Source organism: Saccopteryx leptura, chromosome X, assembly GCF_036850995.1.
Source record: "Saccopteryx leptura isolate mSacLep1 chromosome X, mSacLep1_pri_phased_curated, whole genome shotgun sequence".
Lineage (NCBI taxonomy): Eukaryota > Metazoa > Chordata > Mammalia > Chiroptera > Emballonuridae > Saccopteryx > Saccopteryx leptura.
The window spans coordinates 4,990,637-5,013,742 of NC_089516.1; the positions used below are offsets into that span (position 1 = coordinate 4,990,637).

General features: G+C 43.4%; 1 protein-coding gene across 3 annotated transcripts in view; it reads right to left on the minus strand.

The window, feature by feature from the left end:
• ARHGAP6 (Rho GTPase activating protein 6) overlaps positions 1–23,106 on the minus strand; it is a 457,788-nt gene that overhangs the window by 9,176 nt on the left and 425,506 nt on the right. For all 3 annotated transcript variants that reach the window (XM_066356904.1, XM_066356905.1, XM_066356907.1), the window contains exon 10: positions 11,352–11,449. In XM_066356904.1, the coding sequence (XP_066213001.1) occupies positions 11,352–11,449 (98 nt within the window). The remainder of the gene's footprint in view (positions 1–11,351; positions 11,450–23,106) is intronic.

The window sequence follows — 23,106 nt, forward strand, 5'->3', positions numbered from 1 at the left end:
AATTTAACAAGAACTAACTTGGGATTCATATTTGATATCTTTAAAATATAGCGTTTCATTCATTAAAAGTATATGTAGCAACCATGAATGATCCTGAATTTAAGAGATCCATATAACTAAATATTTCTATTTTTAAATGAATCTTTTATCTTAACGTAATCGCAACCAATCGATTAAATTAATTGTGGTGCATATTTTGACATTATAGTGATTCCTTCTGGCCACGGGATACCATTCAGTCAAATAAGGTTGTAATTACTCTATGGTCCCTGAATCCGGTGGAAAAGTGGCCCAATTGTACTGTTGTGGTAAGGACTTCCTCTGTGTTAGCAATTGAAAAATGTATTTCCTGGAGGGCTAAGGCTCCTGAGGCTATTGGGAAACGTCTGCCTCAGATTTTACACAGTCCAGGATATGTGAGTGTATGTCTCCTGTGTGTAAATAAATATATATAACTTTGCAGCTGTGAAATCAATCAATAAATAAATGAAAGTAAAATCTGATGTCCGTACTGTTAAGTAAGGAAAAACTGCTAGTTAACTCTTCCTTTCCTCAATGTCCTGCATTACAAACCATTCAGGTAAAACTACAGGTAAAACTACATAAGGTTCATTGTGGCTTCCCGGACATCTTTCCTCCTCCCACCCAAACACTCAGTGGAAGTTAATCCATCCTTCCTGTGGCGATGCTGCTGCTGCTGATGATGGTGACACCACTGGTGGGAAGAGTTGCATGTACAAAATGGCTGAAATGATAAATATACGACCATAACTAGTATCCATCGCATTGAAATACATCGAAAGTGATTCTACAAGACACAAGTTCTTTTACAGACTGACATCAAACATGCTAGTTCGCATATCCAGTACATTTTATATGTGCATGAATTGTCACAGCAACAGAAATAACGGTGAAAATGTGAATGGAACGGGAAAACAAGAATGTCAGGATCGTGACAAGACTGAAGTCTTACCTGTCAACATCTGTATTTTCTACCTTCCTCAAAATAGTGGCCCTGACATCTTTAAAGGGAAATGATGACAGATTGATTAAAAGTTCCGGAAGTTGTTGTTTCCCCCCTACTTTGCTTCTCTTTACTAGTCTTTGCTTTCTTTTGGTTTCAATTTTCAAAACAGATCCTTTGCAATCGATCTTCAAGTAGGTAAACACATTCCCCAGTAATCCCTCCCTAATCAAATAGGCTTGCGCATGCAACACGAGGAGGGGCTCCTAGGGGCTCCCGCTTCCACGCTGCCAGCAGGGCTTCGCGTCCAGGACAGCACGGGACAAGCCTTGCCCGTCCCTGCAGCCGCCAGGGGCTTGAGCACTTGTGCTGAGTGCTCTCACCTACGTGGAATAAATAAATCGTTTCCTTGCCTCCTCTTTTAAACCCATGACAAATAATCTTATGGGAAAGAGACAGAGGACAACCATAAGGAGGATGTTCCAGAAACTTTAGGCCTCCAATAAATGAAGAAAAACTGACAGGTCGTTACCAGACCTGCTGGAAAGGGAGGGGCACTATTTACCCTCCACATCTAACCGGAGGGGAAGACGTCTCCTAATTCTAGTTGAGGAAGAGTTACTATGAAAACGAGAACTGAATGTGTTGAGCTAGTAGCTACATGGAGCTCAGCTCAGAATCAGGGTTCTATGTTCCAGCCTGATATGTATCCAGGGCTGAATATTGTATTACTGGACTAATTTCAATTGTCGTCCTTGTTTAGTTGATATTTTTCTAGTCCTTAATGAAAATGTCTTATGTTTCCCCAGCAAGAATCAGCTGTGGTGTTATATTCATAATAGTGGGTACATTAAGCCTTATTTTATGGGATATTTTAAGGAGAGTCAAGTCAGTCCACAGCCAAAGGAAAGTAACTGCCAGAGCTACAAACATCTCCTCAGCCCCTTCCATTGGGAGGAAAGTTTCGGAGAGGTCGTACTTTAGCTCATGGAGATCCCCCGCTTCTGTCTCGTGTTTTGCTCCTCTGTCTTACAAAGCAAATAGAAGAAAACACATTCAACAAAATACTCGAAGTTGCAGACTCAACACTTATGTGCATAAAGAAACATAACCCTACGAAAGAAGTTTCTCTTAAACCTCAATACAAGGGACATGGGGGTTTCTGCCAAGCGAGTAGGCTATTTAACCCTATGGAACCAGCATTATGTAATAATAATGTATCTCTTTCTGCAGCGGGCGCCTAAAGGCTCCGAGTGTTGCGACACCGCTCGCGACACTGTGCCGCGCCTCTGCGCACTTCAAACCCTGGCTGCATCTCAGCTTCCCACTCTTTCCATTGCTTTCCTGTCCCCGCTTTCTCAAGTTACTTACCACACACTTGTTCCACTTTACATATTTTTTCAAGCCTCTTGAATAAATTGTTTTGAACTGATATTCGGAGAGGAAAATCACACCCACATTAATTGTTGCGGGGAGGGGGTTGAAAGGGCAGCATGCTTCATGAGAACACTGAGTTTGGTTCAAACAAAACAAAATAAAACAAGAACAATAATAACAATAACAAAAATAATGGGAACTGCCACGCTCTTTCTTCCATTTTCATGGCATGATTGGATCTTATCAAGCAGATGAGGGGAGGGAGGGCGGGCCACGGTCCCTTTCTTCTGTTCTCTGGGCTGACTCTGCAGAATCTCACCCAGCGGCTCTGTCCGGCAGTAGCCACCGCCCTGGAACTTGCTGGAAATGCAAACTCTCCAGCTCCATTTCAGACTTACTGACAGCACCAGCTACAATCTGTGGGACCCAATGCAAAATGAACGTGCAGGGCCCCAAGTTTAAAAAACTTGGAATTTCAAGATGGTGACAGCAGATCACTGAGCCAAACGTGGGCTTCTCCTGCGTGAGGTGTCTCGTGCACCTACTCAGGCTGCCGCCACGAAGCTAGCTTTGTCTACTACAGGGCCATCTCTGGCCACGTGGCCAGCAAAGTGTATTTCAAAAAGTCCTCCACATCGTTTTGATGCGTGAGGAGCCTGAGAGCCCCGGATACCAAACCTACCTTCCCTTCTTTAAGCCATCGATGTGACAGTGGGCTATGAATCTAAGTAAAATCAGGGGGGAAAGCACAGGTGAGCGCCCAAGCCCTGCACTGGCTGGCGGGGGTGCAATGTGCTGGTCTGGCCCTGGAGGCGGTGGGGACAGTAGCAGAACGAGCGAGGGAGAGTGTGTCCATGCTAGTGAGCTCCAATCAGCAGGGTCCAGAGAAGCAAATCACGTTCGGTCATAGATCAGAACGTGTTACGGTGAGGGCTGGGGTCGGAGTGGCCAGCCTGCCTTTCCCTGCTCTTCGGCTTCTTTCCTCTAAGTCAAGCCACCAGAGTGACCACAGCTGGAGCCCAGTCAGGGGAGGAACTGCGGGAGGTGCCTAAGGCTAATCCCTGGATGTAGAGGGGTGAGGGGTCCCAGGTGGCACAGGCCATGAGCCTCCTCAGGATGGCTGGGGTCACAGGGACACGGGCAGATGGGGCCACCCAGAGAAAGGTGATGTCCTCCTTTCCCAGACATCCAGAGTCTCTTGGCAATGGAAGGGGATACAGTGCGAGTGCCCGTGGCAAGCAGCTTGTGAAATACACTTATGTGAAATACCCTTGGCCTACGGTGAGGCTGAAAGGCGCTATTTATGTCGAGTTCGCTGGGCAGCAAGCATTGTACCGAGCTCGTGCGGACAGCTCGCCTTGTTCCTGAGCACAGCCTAGAGCTGAGCGGAAGAAACGGGCAGTGCCTAGGCAACACGCCTCTCTACAGCACAGGGAGAAAGGGTCAAGGCCCTTCTAAAATGTGTCTGATATGCACTATTTAATGTTATTCAAAATCAATAGTAAAATGTTATAATTCATACTTAGAGTTGGTGGCCCTTTTAAATGTTTAAAGTATTTCCTCCCTATCATTTTATTTTTCAGCAGGTCATTAAGGTGGTGGCCAGATTTGCCGAAGAAGCCGTAATCCACACGAGAGTCCATCAATTAATAAACAACAGGACTCTCACTGCAACATAGGCAGTCTAGAGGTTTAAGCAATATTAGTGTCATATCATGCTTTATCATTAAATCTATTGGCGACAAGTCCAGGACCTTCATTTGCATATCTCTGAAAAATAATTAAAGTGGCCACCAATGTCTTCACTAAGATTTGCCCCTACGATGATTCAACTCTATGAAGACAATTTTAACTTCAGTGATCCAAGTAACCACAAGGAAATATTCATGTATGTATTTATATAAAATATTTACTCTATTGATTCACTAAGTGAGAAATAGTTTCAAAACAGTGGCCTCTCTATGTCTAGGAATTTCGTGGGTCAGAGGTTGGGAATGTTGGGTGGGTAAGTTGCTGGTTGACATGGGTTTGCTTTCAAGAATGGGTGGATTCCTCATGGGACCTGCAAAGCCCAGGACCATCCACAGCATGCGCGGCTAGTCTCGGCTAACCAAAAAAGCATGAGATGGACATGGAGAGCGAACCACTTTCTCACCCTCTGCTGCCCCCTCCAGGTCAGGGGGTAAGCAGGCCGGCAGGGCCCTGTGCACAGGCCTGCCCTGCCCCTGCCGCCGCCGCCCCTGCCGCTGCCGCCCCTGCCGCCGCCGACGCTGCCGCCGCCGCTGGCAGCACAGAACTTGTTCTGTGGATAAATGGAAAACTCCGCTTCAATCACCGGATGTGGCCAGCCCAGCTCCTCGCTGAGCTACCCCAGTGAGACACGGCCTTGGAGATTTCAGACTTGCGTTGGCTTCATTCTTGGCTCAGTGGTTCAACTGATAAACCTCAGTCTGTTGGAACTCAAAGCACATAACCGTCTCAGACGCTATTAATTGTACTGGGAAAGGAGTCCACTGCCACACAGCTCTGAATTTATGAGGGATTTTCACATTAATCATACTCAATTCTGCAAAGCCTCCCTTATGCAGAATCCTAGGGACAAAGGCACCCTGCCCGGAAGAGAAGCTCAGATAGATCCAAACTCCCTACCAGGAGCTGAAACTAGCACCCCGGCTGTTCGAATTTGCCCAGGGCTTTGGTGAAATTTTGCCCCTCAGTTTTAGCTTGTATTCATTCCTTCCTAACAGCCCTGGCATGAGGAGGCATTTCTGACAGGTGGAGAGAACAATATGCTGACCTTACTCATTTTATTTCAAGTATGCCTGATAAAACATCTTCCAGTGAATATTTTGCCAGTTTATAAAGAAGCTGTGAGTCACAGCAGAGGTGTTGGAAGAAATAGGTGATGTGATAAAGTCTCCCTTCATCTTGAATTACTGAAGGCACATTTATAGCTTTTGAAATTTTTCATTATGGAATGCTCTATTCCATACATGTTTTCCCTATAACTACTTGGCTGAAAAGGCTTTTTGGAAAGGTGTGTGTGTTTCTGTGTGTGTGTGCGTGTGCGTATACTTAATAATTTCCAATGAATGGAACATAATGACAGTTGAAGTCACCAGCTACTGCCAGTCCATAGGCCTCATTGCTGCTATACTATACTGGTAAAGTCTGACTTTCTGTCTTGGGAAATTCACCGAGAATTGTTTTGATTTTTAAACCTTAGTAAAAGGAAAACAGAATTATAGTCCATTTTGAAATAGCCCATGGTCTTGTGAAAGAAGACCATTTTTAATATAATCATTGAAAGATTAAAATAAACACTTGTTTGATAATCTAAATGCAATACTTTTCAATTATGAGAAGGCCTAAGGCTCCTCCGTCAAGAAGAGGGTAGAGTTCCCATTCAACAGGAGGAACATCCAACTCAAGAAACAATTACTTTCCAGTTTGGAAATGTCACCTTTTGAGCCAACCATGGGTATTCACCCATGTCCTGGTTGGCTGGTCACTGGTTTTGCTATTTGGGGGCAATTTCAGTAAAAACTCTGTGAAGGCCACTAACAGAATTAAATACAATGAAATTTACAAATATATAGCAAAAGATGCGGTCCGTTCCTATCAGCCTTCTCCCCAAATGCAGTTCAATTTGGTTTAGCTTGATTTTGTTTCCAGAATACAGTAGGAATAATGCTCTTCATCCTTAAACCATATATATAGATACACATGGTTTTATGTAATTTTTAGTGATTAATTTTCCCCAGAACATTAAAGCAGTTGACAAATTGAAAAGTAGATACAATATTGTATTAAGCTTAAAAGTTTCACTTATGACCAAACAGAATTTTATTATTATTTTAATTTCGGTTAACTTAATTAAAAATTATTTAAGATTGGCACTTGGTCCAGGGACATTGTCAAACCAACAGAGCAGTTCCATCAGGTGAGAATAAGAGGAAGAAGCATATTTGCAAGACGTTACTGATGACTTGCTCTCACTGAGGCTGGGGCACCTTTGCCCCGGGCGCCAGTATGGCTCGGCCGGACACTAGTCTTGTAAAATTCTTTTGATATTTTGCTCATAATTGATTTTTGGCATTAACTCTGATTTTAAAATATTACATTTCAATATTATTTCTTTCAGTGAGAGCTGGTTAGCATGCCCTTCCATTTTGCACCTAGGAGTGCGCCTGCTTCCCTTTGCCCACTCTGGTCCCTGCCCCCTAGGACACCTGGGTTCTGGTTCCGTGGCAAAGCCTGCGTTCAACTCTCTTGTCCTCTGTGATCTACCTTCCATTCCCATTCCCTATTTCCTTACATCCCCAACTCAAAGTATGGGAGTTATGTTAAGTATCTTTGAACCAAAGGGCATATAATTCTAATAATACACTGTGCAAGCAATTTAAAACCTAAAGTCTTGCATTGTTAGTAATAAAAATCTCTTCTCCTCTCCCTTTGGCATTCTGCTTGGGTAAGTGGACAAGCACAAGAAAATAATGGGTCCTCCTTTCATGCCTCCGATCTGCTGCTGCATAAAGGGGAGAAACACTCCCATCGAAGCCAAACCTCACGTGCCCCAAGGATCACTAAATGTTTGAGCCTTTCAGACAGAAGTTATAGTAAATGTTTTTTTCTGGGTTCTATACTCTTATTTTTTAAATTGAATTTATTGGGGTGCCCTATGTTCACAAAACCATGCAGGTTTCAAGCATACGGCTCATTAAACATCATCTACATGCTGCACCACGTGCACTCTGCCCAAAGTAAAAGTCTCTTTTTGTCCCTCCCCTCCACCTTGACCACCTCCACTGCCCTCATCCCCTGTCCCTCTGGCTGTCACCTCACTGTCCTCTGTGTCTACGTGTCATGCATATATGGTTTTTTTCTTAATCCCTTCACTTTCCATCCAGCCCTAATGCCCCTCCCAGAATAGATCAGACAGGTGTCCATCTATTCCATGTATCCATGCCACTGCTTCTATTTTGCTTGTTAGTTTATTTTGTTTTTATATTTCACATCCAAGTGAGATCATATGGCATTCGTCTTTCTCTGCCTGGCTTAGCATAATGCTCTCCAGGTCCATCCATGCCGTCACAAAAGGGAGACTTCCTTCTTTTTTATGGCTGCATAGTATTCCATTGTGGAAGTGGACCACAGTGTTTTTATCCACACTGTTTTGAAAAGTTACTTTTGCACTCCAAATAAAATCTTGTACAGCTTCCCCATGGAGCACAGGAATCTAAAGCCTTTTTTAGGTATGTACACCGATGGCAAAGAACAGAAGATTCAGGGACAAACAAAGAAAACAGCAAAGGGTTGGAAGAGAATAATGAGGGATACTGGGCATCCCTGCCCTTCAGGTCGTCATTTTAGAAGCTATCGTTCCTTGCCACTCTGTCATCTTCCCGCAAGGTGAAGGGGACAAGGTCTTTCAGTCTTTTCATAGCCTCACTGTCAGCCTCTTGGCTGAGTGTCACTACATAAAGTCTTCAAAACCAGATTCTGACCATTCCTTTTATGCCACAACTAGACTGGCCCCTCTTCCCTCATCACACAGAACTGTGAGGTCATCTCTAGTCCCTTCCGGAAACTCCCTGGCCTAGCATGAGCAGCTCCTGTCTCCACCTCAGTGCCTTTTCACCCTCCCTGCTCTCTCTGGTCCAGAACCAGTGCCATCATCCTGATGCCAGTCAGATCAGGCATGGGCAAGTGGGCTTTGCCTTCAGACATTGCCTACAATGGAATGTGGACGGGTCTCTCTTGTGCCATATTGCCTTCATAGACTGCTTGCATCCTACATAGCGAGGTAAAATCTAGTGGTGGCCAAGTCTTTGTAAATAGTTGTAAATGAAGAAAATGGTGAAATTTGAAGTAACATGTAAGTAATTATTAGCATTTACTAAAAAACATACTATTCTAATAGCATGGCTCTATAAAGTTTTTATCTGTCATTTGCACATGAGAAAACGGAGGCAGAGAGATGAATTTATTTACCTAAGATCACATGGCTTAATAGCAGTGGAACTAAAATTTGAACTCATGTGCCCCGGCTTTGGATCCAAAGCTCATAACCAGCATGTTATACTCTACAGGGCTGTGCTATTGATGGGTAATTGACATACCACTGTAGTCAGCACCACCTGGCAATTTGGGTACCATAATTTGTCACCACTGTAATCTAGCACTATCATGGCTTCATGGTCTGGTTTCCTTCCTTTGTCAACACAGAGAGCACTTTTTAATGTAGAAAAACCACCCATTGTGATAATAAACATGTAGTGCTACTGCTGTGGTGCTAAGCCAGGGCTTCGTATCCTTGGGCGCTCAGGGGAGTCACGTGGGGAGCCTGTACAAAGCCCAGTGCTCAGACTGTCCCCAGAACAAATGAGTCAGTGTCTCTGGGGGTGGCTCCTGGGCAGAGCTGTTCTTCAGGCCGCCCAGGCAGCCCCCACCGGGCAGGCAAGTCTGAGAAGCGACGGCCTGGCACAGACCGTTTTGTACTCGGCAGGGCTCTTCATCACATATCTGCTATTATTTTTACTCTGGTAGGCCTCCTTCAACAAGCCTGCAAGCTCTTCAAGGACAGAATATGCCTTGATACTGGGAGTTTTCACTCTTCAAAGTGTGGATCACAGACCAGCAGCATCACAGTGTCATCTGGGAGCTTGTGAGAACAGGTTCTCAGACTCCGTCTCCCAGACCCAATGATTCAGAAAGAGTACTTTAACAAGGTCCCCTGCTAATCCGTACACATAGTCAAGTTTGAGAAGCATTCGTTTAAGGCATGAACAGACTACCTACAGCTTGAGGGGTAGGGCTCAGGCCTCAAAATGCCATTAAAAAGAAATAGCTATTTATTAATTTATGTTGTTTTACTTTATGACATCATTATCAACCTTCTGGGCTGCTCCTTGGCCTGTACCTAGAGGAAAAAACCAAACACTTGGTTCTCCTTACAAATAAAATCTTCTTCAAATGTTTTCTGTTTGATATCGCAGGTCTCTGACATCCACAGAGCCCCTGTGAGCTGAGCTCGCTTTCCTTGATGCCCTGACGCCCAGTTAAGATCACGGCCTGGGTTCAGCTCGCCTAGACTTTACAGCTCTGATCCTCGCAGAGAGAGAGGAGAGGAGAGGCTAGACAACTGTACAGCTTGGGATGGCCTTCATCTGAACACTTTTTTTCCTTTTCTTAAGAGTCAAGAAAGAAAGTTTCATTTCCTGGCATTTATATGCAAAGAACATGCTTGAAAACTGCCTAATAACTATTATCAACCATTTTTTGAAGTAAAATGCTTATATATTTTCAAATGCCAAGGAACAACTGGAATTTGGCAAGTCCGAATTGGTCTTTGGTTGTGTTTTCTAGCCTTCCTGCAGAGTACCTATGAAGTGTTATAAATGCAGCCCAATGAGTGACTCACTAATAGAAAGGCTGTCAAGTCTCTTCCAGCACAGGAGAGGGGCAAGTGGGCTCATTAAAATTCTGGCGAGGCAAGTTAGACTGTGAAGGAAAGCTATTTGTTATTTTAAATTAGAACTTCCACCTTGATGACAAGTTAAAAATCTACGAATAATTTTAGTTAACCAATTCTCTGAAATGAAAAGCTAGCCCAGGAGATGCCAGCCCACTTATATAATTTGAGCATACTTTTATTCACGCGTGGCTCTTGGGGCTGGAATCCAAGCAGAATGCCTTGCTTGGACTGGAATGTGGCCTGATAATGACTGGCACAGAGATGGATTTTCAAAAGTACATTGGAAAGAATGGGCCAATTAGCAATTCTTTCCTGCTTTGCAGGAAATGAAGCAAAGCAGAACTGAGCAGTGCTTCTCATCTAAGGACCCAGGAAAGAAGCAGGTGCGAACAACATGGGACTCCTTTTCACCAAATTTCTTTAAAGGATGTGATATTTTTATATCTGAAATAGTTTGAAATGAAAATTAACACATCACATTTGGCATCAATATAAAGAAACGATTTAACATGTGTTAATGTTTCTAAGGTATCACTGAATGAGACGTATCATTATTTTATATCTGATTAAGAAGAAAAAATGCTAGGAATTAAATTAGAACATGCCACTGATTATAAGGTGAAGCTTAACCTCACAGACATATCGGGAAAAAATGTGTATTAGAGTTGTTGAAATTCGGGAGATGAAAAGCACAACGTAAATGATACCTCCATGAGAGGGTAACAACAACTTTTGCTGTCACAAATGTAAGGCTTGGTGTCATAGTGGCACCATCGCTCCTGGTAACGTTGCAGTATTATCCCCTTAACTGGGTTTGCCATATGTTCAGCACACCCATACACTCTGCCTCTGTAGCAAGTGATTGCAATTAATCATAAAATCTGACTAATGCAAGAATCTCTTGCTCCTCCATTGGGGGCAAAAATGCCAGCAAACCATAGCCTACAGCACGGCTTGCATTCTCCTCGTTGCACACCTGGGTGCATGCGGGGAGCAAGGTCTATTTTTATCAAAAGGATGCCAGCTATAAAGGGCAGGGAATTCAAGACAGTGCCTACCTCTAATTTCCAAACAGGCACCCAGACCTCGGCTGAGGCTGTCTTGTGGTTTGGTAATGCGTCACTTGCGCTGGTAAATTACACACATAAGATGCATGCAGGCTCAGCCTTTTGGGCGCCTAAGAACAGTTATCAGAATCCTGGAAGTAGAATCACTGATGTGCATACTAGTCAGACCCTTGAGGTTCTTGACAGTGATTTAGTGCTTTTTTTCTGGTAAACACAGTCAAAGGCCTCAAGGGACTAGAAAAAGACAAAAAAGAAAAGGAAAAAAAAATCCCATGAAGCAGTTGCTAATTCAATACGTGGAGTGGTATGACGGAAGCAGTTTTTAGTTAGGTGGACTAATTAGCTATGCCAGAAAGTTGCCAAAATTCCACTTCAGGTCACCCTGCACGGAGTTCTGGAAACAGTTACAATTCTTTATAAATGGAAATAGAACTCCCCGAGCGGCTTTAGAAAGTGGCATACTCACGAGGACTGGGAAGCCTTTCTTCGGAGCAAATAGTCCACCACGTCGGGGTCGGTCTCCAGCAGGCTGATCAGCACTTCATTCTGGAGATCTGGAGGGACCTGGAGGGGCCAAGTGTTGAGGCATAAATAAAACCATCCCGGAAAGAGGCAGGCCAAGGCCACTGTCAGCTTTATTATAGCATACATCTGAGGCTTAAGAGAATGGAGTGAGGTTGGTTAAAACCAAACCTACACTTATATGATCATATTAATCAATGTCACCCCAATATATTTAATTTAAAAAACCACACATACACCAACACATATAGCTAGTTTAATTCCTGGGACAAACTGGATGATTATTACACAGTCATACCCTCTTATAACTGGAGACACAGCCTAATCACTTGAATATCTCTGTTGTTCAGACTAGAATTTCCTTGGTTTTTTTTTTTTCTCTTCTTTTTCTTTCATTTTTCTGAAGCTGGAAACAGGGAGAGACAGTCAGACAGACTACCGCATGCGCCCGACCGGGATCCACCCGGCAGGCCCACCAGGGGCGACGCTCTGTCCACCAGGGGGCGATGCTCTGCCCATCCTGGGCGTCGCCATGTTGCGACCAGAGCCACTCTAGCGCCTGAGGCAGAGGCTACAGAGCCATCCCCAGCGCCTGGGCCATCTTTGCTCCAATGGAGCCTTGGCTGCAGGAGGGGAAGAGAGAGACAGAGAGGAAAGCGCGGCGGAGGGGTGGAGAAGCAAATGGGCGCTTCTCCTGTGTGCCCTGGCCTGGAATCAAACCCGGGAATCCTCCGCACGCTAGGCTGACGCTCTACCGCTGAGCCAACCGGCCAGGGCGAATTTCCTTGGTTTTGTATAAGCAAAATATCATAGTTAAGAGGATTGGTTTTCAGAATTTACTGCCTACATGGGGACACTTTAGAGTTCGTATTTATATTTATGCCAAAGCAACAGGTATCAATTACAACTGTCTCGAGCAGTTCTGGATTATATGATCAGTTTATAAGCAGACAGGTCCTTGAGTTTGAGTCCTACAGGTGCTTGTGTTTGAGTCCCAGTTCCACGTAGTGTCTGTGGGACCTTCGACAACATACATAACCTGTCTACACCTCTGTTTCCTTACCTGTAAAATGGAGGTAACAATAGTAGATACCACAAAGAGGTGATTAAATAACTTATAATATGTTGAGGATTTAGAACAGTACCTGGCAGATAGTAAACAGTAAAAAAATGCAGACTACCACATTTGCACATGTCATTTTATCACTCCGTGCCTGTCTTCATTCTGTTCTTGCATCCTGGCCCGTTAACAACTAAGTTTCTCACTTCATAATTGGGCAAGGCATTCACTCGAGTTCTGTAGATAAGCATCCCATGTTTCTCTAAGCCTAATGTACAGTTCATTAGAAGACGGCCCTATGATCCTGAATCAATCATATGGAAATGTTCTACAAGAAAAGATTGAACTCGGCTCCAGTGGTTTTCTACACTGTAGATACTGGTAGCTCAACCAAAGGAAATTCAAACTATTGAAAGAAAATACATTTTTAGTCTAATTCTCTCACACATGGGCCTGGAAATAAGACTTAAGAACTGCAGGGGCAGATCTTCAGAGAATAAGTGGTTGGTGGGAGAATTTACCTCCTGCCTCCTGTAGAACTCAATTCTTCTTGAGATTTGAGAAGCTGGAAACAAGTTTATTACTAACAGGATGATAAAGCAAGACAACGCTTTCCTTCTCTCATAAATCCTCCTACTTTATCCTGAATCTTCATTAACGACGTCGCCAACCCCTCATTCACAAATGCACAATCTGGGTTGCATTCAAGCTTCTCTTCGTCTTTTTCCCTCCCTGCTCAGAGCCAGGAGATCTACTTGATTTCCTCTCTGTAGTGCCTGTTACTTCTTTCCTCTGTCTTCCATTCCAACTGCAAGGATCCAAGTTTGAGCCCTCATTAGCTCTCTGTCGTGGTCATCTGTAGGCTATTACCAGCTTCCATTTCCCTCTTCTTCTAACAGCTATCCCCCAAGTTTCCTTTGGAGAACCAGCTGCTCTGCAACCCTTAGCTCATGGGTGAGGTGTAACCTAGTCTAAGTCAATGATCATTCCATTCGCAGGCTACCATGGATGCCTGAGCAATTGGCATGTGACTCCATTAGAGACAACAAAAAGCCATGAGCGTTTTTCCCTGAGACCCGAGAGAGAGGATGTAGGGCCTGTAGTCATATGTGGCCCGAGGATTATGTTGAGAATTGAAGAAACAATACCAAGAAATAGAAAGAAGTCTCTTGACATTATGTGACTCTTAGGTAAAACTATGCCTAAAGACATATTTAATTTTTTTTATCCCTTTTTAGAGAGGAGAGAGAGAAAGAGAGAAAGAAAGAGGAGGGGGGGAGGAGCAGGAAGCATCAACTCCCATATGTGCCTTGATTGAGCAAGCTCAGGGTTTCGAACTACTGACCTCAGCATTCCAGGTAGATGCTTTAACCACTGTGCCACCACAGGTCAGGCTAAGATATATTTGATTTTGGATTTTTCAGCTATGTGGCCCCAAAATTTCTTAAGCTAGTTTGAGTTTTTAGTTGAAAAGAAAGATACATCCTTGATGGGCCTCTGGGGTAACAGCTTGCTAGCTTGTATACTATCTACGTCCTTCAACACGTGCATCACGTTTCTTCTCTGCATGGTTGTCTGAATGCTCCAATCAAGACTGTCACTTGCTCAAAAACCCTCCCATCCCCACAGCTGGAGCCCTTCAACCTGCGCATTTGTCTCAGTCTGCGTTTCCAATTTTCCCCTTAGCACAGCCATCCTCACACACCCATCGCTTCAGCAGCACTGTGCTCTCACTCTGGCCTTTCCCCACCTCCTTCCTTGAATTCAATACATAAATATTTGGTAAGTGCTTACTGAATGCCAGGCACTGGAAGCTGGGAGTCAGCTACAAACGAAAACAGACAAGAATCTTTGTCTCCTAGAAGCTGACAACAAATACGGGGAGGCTGGCATTCAATAAACTAACAATGAAAACACAGCATGGGTCACATGGAGAAAAAACGAAGCAAAGAAGGACCGATGGTGGGTGCTGAGGAGGGGAGTACAATTGAAATAGTACAGTCAGGCGACGGAGAAACCGACATTTTAGCAGAGAACTGAGGTTGATAAAGGAATTGCAGGGGATCATTCCAAGCAGAAGGAAGAAACAATCAGCAAAATCTTGAGTCAGGAGCAGCAGGAAGACTAATGAGGTTGGAAGAGAGTGAGAGGAAGAGGTAGTGGCAGGAAGTGAGCCAGGTAGCCAAGGGCAGATGTTGTAGAATCTTATGGGTCATGCTTGGGACTTCTGCTCTCAACCTACGTGGGTGCAGGTTCTGGGCGGGACTAACATGAATTGTCAGCATTCCGGCTGCTGAGTTGATAGCAGATTGCATGAAGGGAAAAAGTAAAGCAGAAAGTGCACAGAGGGGTTGCTGATCCATCTAGAAGACAGATGTTGGCTGAACCGCGACGGCCAGCGGACAAGAAATACTTGGCCCCTGGAGATAGTGAGGACACAGACGATAGCATTAGCTAATATGTGGTGGATAGGGAAAATGGGAGGGAGAAGGGGCAGGAAAAGGGAAAGAAGAAAGAATGACTTCGATGTTTTAGGCCCCTCCCTGGAAAAATGGAGTTGCCACTGACCGCACAGAGAACTGAGGGAGGGAGGGGCTGGGATCCAGGTTTAGGAGCACGGCTCTGATACGATCAGGGTGCAAGGCCTGGGAGACACCCGAAAGAAGGAGAGATCTAGCAGGCCACTGGCAATGACCATCTGGGGCTCAGGGGGGAGGCTGGGGCTGGACACCGAAATTTGGGAGATGCACATCGATGACATTTAAAGTTCTGTGACCAAATGCAATGGCCTGGAAATGGGAAGGAGCAGGAAAAGGGGCAGGACTTCTCCATCAAGGCTTTGAGAAGCTATTCTCGTTATTAAATAAATTAAACAGAAAGACTGATCCTTTTTACAGTACATTTTGTAAATAACATGACCCAATAGTACGCACTATTATATCATTTTTTTCCAAACAGTAATACCTAAAGGTGAAAATGAGTAGAGTGCTCATTTTTAAAAAATGAACAGCAAAGCAAAAAATAATAGAGGCCAAAATATGTATCCTGAACTCCTTTTAAAAGAAAATTACATGAACAAATTATAAAAAATATGTGTATTTTCATCCAGTTAAATTGAAAAATGTCTATGCTTAGACAGGTAATAAAAAGCTTTTGCTCTAAGCACCAATCCATTCCCACTGAAAGCTCAACCACCAGCACGCATGTCCTTCTGAGCAGTAGCATCGCCATACTTATCCGTGAGAGGCTATGATGTGTCTAATAATTAATTAACTTGGATACATTATTAGAATAGGTAACAGGAAGTATCATTATTTAAAAAATAACTTTCCATACATTTTGTTAAACTCTTCTGTAAGTCAAAGATTTTACTCATTAAACTAGGCCTGATTCCCAACCAATTATAATTATTGAGGGTTTTTTTCTATAGTTTATGTGACCTTTACCTGATACCAAATGCAAACAGGAAGGGTCAGTGCTATCAATCAATCTACAGTTTCTTTTTAAAAGACCCAAGATACCATTTTGGCTTGGAGACACTATTTAAAAAGAAATAAAAAGACACAGTTTAAAAATGTGAATCCATGTACTACAGGAAGGGGAGATAATATTTTCCTATGATTATGTAAGACTGACTACAGTATCCATTATTTTAATTAATTAATTTATATCTCGTCTTGTTACAAAATGATTTAAAGCAGTTTCAGAAAGTCTTATGATAAATCCGCATTTTTAAAAATAAAGGAATGGTTCAGAAAATTGGGGCCAGTGGAAAAATGAGGGTGGAGAATTTGAAATGTTACCTGGAACTGACTTATGTTCATACAACAATATCCAATGCTATTTTCTCAGTAATGCCTCCAATCCTTGTCCATATTTGCACATTTCATCTTATTTCATAAAAATTTCCAACTAATAACTCAGTTAATTATATTAGCATTTGTTTTCTATTAATTTTGATACTTAATAGAAAAACAAAAGTCAACAAATTAATTGACAGGAAATAGGAGCTCACGTAAATAAGAGATATCCAGGCAGAGTCTTCCCACATGCATTCTTTTGCAGGAAGTAGGATCCTGTTGAAAAAGTATCTAAGAGTCGATAGCCCGAGGTACAGTTTTGGCTCTGCTTCTAATTAATGTAAACTTGGACACATCAGCTGTCTTCTGTAAGATTCTGCTCCAGCCTTTGAAAATCCAGGGATATCCAATCTGGCCCATTGATGGATGTGTTATGGGGATCAAAGGGGCTAATTGCAAAGAGGTTTAGAGTAAAATATTTTATAGAAATAGATGAAATAATTAATAAATTAAACACTTAAAAGAAAATATAAAAGCAGATAATATAGAGATGGCCAATATTTGTTCTGTGACTTTCTTCTTGACTAAGCCATTCATTGTAGCCTTATCCTGTATGCTTGCAGAGAAGCATCAGTTCCTTCTCTTTTGCTTCACACTTCTGATGGGTAACTAAGTTACAGGATTTCCTCTTGACAGGTTTCTGCTCCTGACCTCCCCCTGAATATCTAGAATTACAGTTTTTGACCTCTTGGCCCCTCAACTGCAATGGTCTTGAATCCAGACTGTGTAGCTTCTCCTTTCTGGTTTCTTCTCTTCCATCAGATCTCAAGTTTGGGTTGGTCAGAACATTGGAAGGTAAATTTCCTGAAGGCAGGGATTATCTGACTTGTCTACCTGGAATGGATACAGGTTCCTAAGGTTGTAGTTCTCTTTCAGCTAGCCTCCTTTGCAGCTAGGGCAAGATCACATGTGCTGATACTGACCAAGGCTTCACAGGTGAATTTTACCAAACATTCAGAGAAGAATCAACACCTATCCTCAAACAAGGCCTACATTATCCTACTTCCAAAACCAGATAAATGCCCTGGCCAGTTGGCTCAATGATAGAGCGTCAGCCTGGCGTGCACATGCAGGAGTCCTGGGTTCGATTCCCGGCCAGGGCACACAGGAGAAGCGCCCATCTGCTTCTCCACCCCTCCCCCTCTCCTTCCTCTCTGTCTCTCTCTTCCCCTCCTGCAGCCAAGGATCCATTGGAGCAAAGTTGGCCTGGGTGCTGAGGATGGCTCTGTGGCCTCTGCCTCAGGCGCTAGAATGGCTCTGGTTGCAACAGAGCGACACCCAGATGGGCAGAGCATCGCCCCCTGGTGGGCGTGCCAGGTGGATCCTGGTCGGGCGCATGCGGGAGTCTGTCTGACTGCCTCCCCGTTTCTAACTTTAGAAAAAAAACCAAAAAACAAAAACTAAAGACTCTACAAGAAAAGAAAATTATAGGCTAATAACCTTGATGAAAATAGATGCTAAAATTCTCAACAAACTATTAGCAATCTGGATCCAGCAATACATTAACAAAGGTCATACACCATCATCGAGTGGGATTTATTCTGGGGATGCAAGGCTGGTACAACATCAGCAAATCAATAAGCATGATACACCACATAAATAAAATGAAAGGTAAAAAGTCACATGATAATATCAATAGATGCAAAAAAAAGCATTTGATAAAATCCAACACCTATTTATTTTAAAAACTCTTAGCAAAGGGGGAATAGAAGGAACATAATTTACACCATACAAAAGAATAAACTCAAAATGGAGTAAAGAATTAAATGCAAGTGCAAAACCGTAAAAAAATATTAGAAGAAAATATAGGCACTTAAATCTCAGACATTTCTTGTAGCAATTTTTTTTCAGATGTATCACCTCAGGCAAGGGAAACAAAAGAAAAAATAAATGGGACTATATCAAACTAAAAAGTTTTTGAACAACAAAGGAAACCATCAACAAAATGAAAAGACAACTGCTGAATGGGTGAATATAATCACCAATATATCTAATATTTATCCAAAATAAATAAAGAACTTATAAAATTCAACATCAAAACAAACAAACAATCCAATTAAGCAATGGGCAAAGGACCTGAATAGACACTTCTCCAAACAGGACATACAGATGGCCAGTAGATATTTGAAAAGATGCTTAACATCACTACTCATCAGTGAAATGCACATTAAAAACACAATGAGATATCACCTCACATCTCTCAGAATGGCACTCATTAATAAATTAACAAAGAAAAAGTGTTGACAAGGATGTGAGGAAAAGGAAACCCTCGTGCACCATTGGTGGGAATGCAGACTGGTGCAGCCACTGTGGAAAACAGTATGGTGTCTCTTCAAAAAGTTAAAAATGGAATTGCCTTATGACCCAGCAATTCCACTTCTGGGAATTTATTCGAAGAAACCCAAAACACTAATTCGAAAGAATATATGCACCCCTATGCTCATTGTAGCATTACTTATAATAGCCAAGATCTGGAAGCAGCCCAGATGTCCATTGGTAGATGAGTGGATAAAAGCTGTGGTCCATTTACACAGTGGAATAGTATGCAGCCATAAAAAGAATGAAATCTTGCCTTTTGCAACAGCACAGATGGAGCTGAAGAGCAGTGTGCTCAGTGAAATAGGCCAGGCAGAGAAAGACAAGGACCATGTGATCTCACTCACATGTGGAATCTAATGAACAGAATGAACTAAGAAGCAAAACAGACAGACTCACACATAGAGAGCAGGCTGACAGCTGTCAGTGGGAGGGGCTAGGTAAAGAGGGCGGAGGGATTGAGCAAAAAAGGACACTGGAGAGAGAGAGAGAGAGAGAGAGAAACTCACGGACATAAATAACAGTGTGGTGATTGCCGGGGGCAGGGGGAGTAGAGGAGGGTGGGGGGTCGATAAATGGTGATGGACGGAGACTTGACCTGAAGTATAAACACACAATACGGTGTACAGAGAGATGTGTTGTAGAACTAGGCACCTAAAACCTGTGTAATTATGTTAACCAGTGTCACCCCAATAAATTCAATTAAAAAAATAGCTATTCGTGTAAAAAAATAAAAAAAAATCTCTACTGGGTTTTAGTCAACTATTGAGTAACTTTAGATATTTTCTAAGGGTACCATTTATGGTCGTGTTTATCTGGAGACTCAACGTCTTAGATTTTCACGTGTTCCTTCAAAGCTTACTGCTATTTAAAAAATCAAAAGAACTTTGGACTCTCCTGCTTGAGAGAAAAAAAATGTAAACACTGCACATATGAAGGAATAAAACTGTCACAATTAAAATCCACCCTGTCAAATTAAAAATGAAACCTTGACTGACAGCCTAGGAGGGTATAACTGCTATGATGTAGTTTGTTCCATAAACCAGAGAGGGAAAAGCATTTCATGTTTTCTGCATTTACTGAGTCACTAGAAAACACTATTAAGGGCCTCTCTGAGAACAATTCCCAGGCCTCTGTCCTTCTGTGCTTGCCACTGAGAATTCCACGCTAATCTGCCACTTTGTGCTGGACCAAGAAAGATGCTTTGACATTTAAAACCCTAACACTCCTCAGAAACAGTAAATATCACCGGAAGTCATGACGGCATTTTTTTTATTTTTTTAGTTAAAAACCTTTTAACTTTTATGTTAAAGTGCAAGAAATCCCTTTGGCTGTTTATGGGAGCAAAAGCTGAAACGTGGGTGAGCCCAGCCTAGAACCTTTGGTGAGACCCTGTTGCAGAGGATGGCTAAATATTATGCACAGGTGCCTGGGTACATTTGGAGGGTCAGAACTCATTCAATTAAACCATTGTTTTCTCAAGTGCCTGATACACGCCAGGCGATCTATGGCAGCTGTGCACAGTAATGGACAAAATAATCGAAGAGCCAGGGATCATAGAGCTGCACTGGAGGACGACTGAAGGAGGATGAAGAGAAATGAGCAGTCTTCGCTCCGTGGCAATTGGTTCAAGGAAGTAAAACAGCTCAGAAGTAATAGGCTTCTGCCCCCCTTCCCCTGCGCGTGCTGCTGACAGCGCACACCTTCTGCCACTGTGGGCGGGGACAAGGCAACAAGGCGAGCAGGATTCAGCAGGAACATGGACTGGCTCCTGCAGCCACGGGCTGGCCTGAACATCAGGCAGGTAGATCGGTGTTTCGAACAGTTCAGAGGGATTAATACCATTAAAAGTCTCCTTTGCTGCCCTTTCAAGCTGACTAAAATATTCTTTCTTCCTTGCAAATGAACTCCATATCTGCGGTGCCACATTGAATGAAGTACCTGTCTTCTATGGTGGGAGCACCATGCTGGAGAAGTCATTCGCTTAGTTGCTGCATCACTTAGGCGAAAGATGTTGGCTTATTTTTCATGAAATGGTGGTGAAATTTAGATAAGCTGATGATGTGCGTAATGGCTAGCCAACCCCCCGCATAGACACAGTGTTATTTAAAAACAGTGGTTACATAAACCAGGAAATGGAAATCCTATTTCATTATCTGGAGATGTTGGTGGGGGGCGCTTTCTCTTTTGATGACCTGGATCACTGCCTGACTCCTTTGACTTGGCAAGCAAACAAGATTGGAAGAAAATGCAATTTGCATTGGGGAATGAAGAGAACACAAAGCAAAGCTTGGCTTCCCAGCTTGGAATCCTCATCTAGGCCTCTGACCTTTGTTCCCAGTAGCTGTATTTGAAAGTTCCCACGTGTGCTGCGCTTGTCCCCAGCTCAGGCTGATGGAGCAGCGGGGTGGGAACTCGCTGGGGTTCCCACGTCTTCACGGCTCTCCAGACTTTTCATCAGCCCACAGGAGTGGTGCCTTCTTTTGTTTCCCTCTTCTAGAAAAGAAGCCCTAGTAGGAATCCTATGGTATCAACCCTTAGAATGAACTGACAATTTTCTCCGCTCTGCTCTGAAGCTTTTATTAATTTCAAGAGCAGGGATAAGTTTTCTCTGGGCTTCTCAGCATCAGTTACAGAAGCAACAGCTATCCATCCAATTACATTGCTAATGGCTTAGTGAATGTTTTCTGCCTTACAATGATACCCGGGGCTGTGTCTAGATATGCACGCATCAACCTTCTCTTTTGTTTCCAGTGTTCCCAGAGAGTGTCACTTTATGTCATCTAATTTTTTTAAATTGTTGCTACTATCAGAAATGGAGGGTCAGGATAGGAAGGTAAAGAAATCTAAGGAGTATGGGCACTGAACCAAAAACAAATAACAAAATGCATTTTTTTTCTAGCAATATATTGCTGCAGTATTTATTCAACAAATAATTACTGAGAACCCATTTTCTGCAAAGTACTCTCTGGATGTCAGTGAACAAAATGAATGGATGGCCCCACCTTCATGAAGTTTGCATTCTATTAGGTTTCAGTAAGAATAATAAACAAGTAAATTATATGGTGAGTTGAGATAAATGCTATGGAAAAAAGAAAAAGAAGAGCATGGTAAGGGACTAAGAGGATATCCATGCAGAGCGGGTCACGCTGTTATTCCGAGTGGTCAGGGTGTGCTTTGTGGCAAAGGAGACGATAACAATGCAGACATTTCATCGCTTCAATGGGACCTTTTCTCCCGTCTTTCCCTTTGATTCAAACCGGCCTCATCCTGCCTGACTCACCTGCGTCCTTCTCACTTGCACGTCCATTCCCTTAAGAAATGAGCCCTTGGCACAATGAGGTTCTGATCAGCATCAAATAATCTTAGGAACAAAGCCTCAGGTCATTGACCACAGAGTCAGATGTCAAACTAGAGACGACATCTAAGCCCTCAGTTGTGTCTCAGCTCCAGACCCAGAACTATGATGAAACCAGATAAAGCGATGCCATGGCTGACAACAGGACCAGAGGCACTTATCAGATAACCCCTACCCTGGTGCCGACCTGCCAGTAGAGATCATGACCCTGACCCTGACCCTACCTCCCTTAGTCACCATGATTACTGATCTTCCCGTATATAACCCATGCCCCGGAAGCCATTGGGGAGCCAGGTCTTTGAGCATTAGCTCACCTGAATTCTTATCCAAAGTGTTTTAAAATGTCATTTCTATTTTCAAAATAATTCTTTAACCCTTTGAGTAGTCTGAACGTTCATGCATGTCCTCACTCAAAGGGTTAACAAAAAACTCACTACTCAAAGGGATAAAGTAGGTAACTTCATCTCTCTCTTTTTACAACAGGAAAACAGGGATTCAGGAAAGTTAAGCACGAAGCCAGGATCACATAGCAAATACATACATGTCTAGCAGGAATTTGAATTCTGTAGCTCATTCCAAAGACCATGGTCTTCCCGCCATCCTGGGTGTTTCCCAAGATGTGGTTTCCTAAGCTGTGGTTATGAAAGAACCAGAACGCCCTGCAGGTGTTCATTACATTCATTAAGAAGTACAGATTAGCCCTGGCCAGTTGGCTCAGCGGTAGAGCGTCGGCCTAGCGTGCGGAGGACCCGGGTTCGATTCCCGGCCAGGGCACACAGGAGAAGTGCCCATTTGCTTCTCCACCCCTCTGCCGCGCTTTCCTCTCTGTCTCTCTCTTCCCCTCCTGCAGCCAAGGCTCCATTGGAGCAAAGATGGCCCAGGCGCTGGGGATGGCTCTGTGGCCTCTGCCTCAGGCACTAGAGTGGCTCTGGTCGCAACATGGCGACACCCAGGATGGGCAGAGCATCGCCCCCTGGTGGGCAGAGCATTGCCCCATGGTGGGCGTGCCGGGTGGATCCCGGTCGGGCGCATGCGGGAGTCTGTCTGACTGTCTCTCCCTGTTTCCAGCTTCAGAAAAATGAAAAAAAAAAAAAAAAGAAGTACA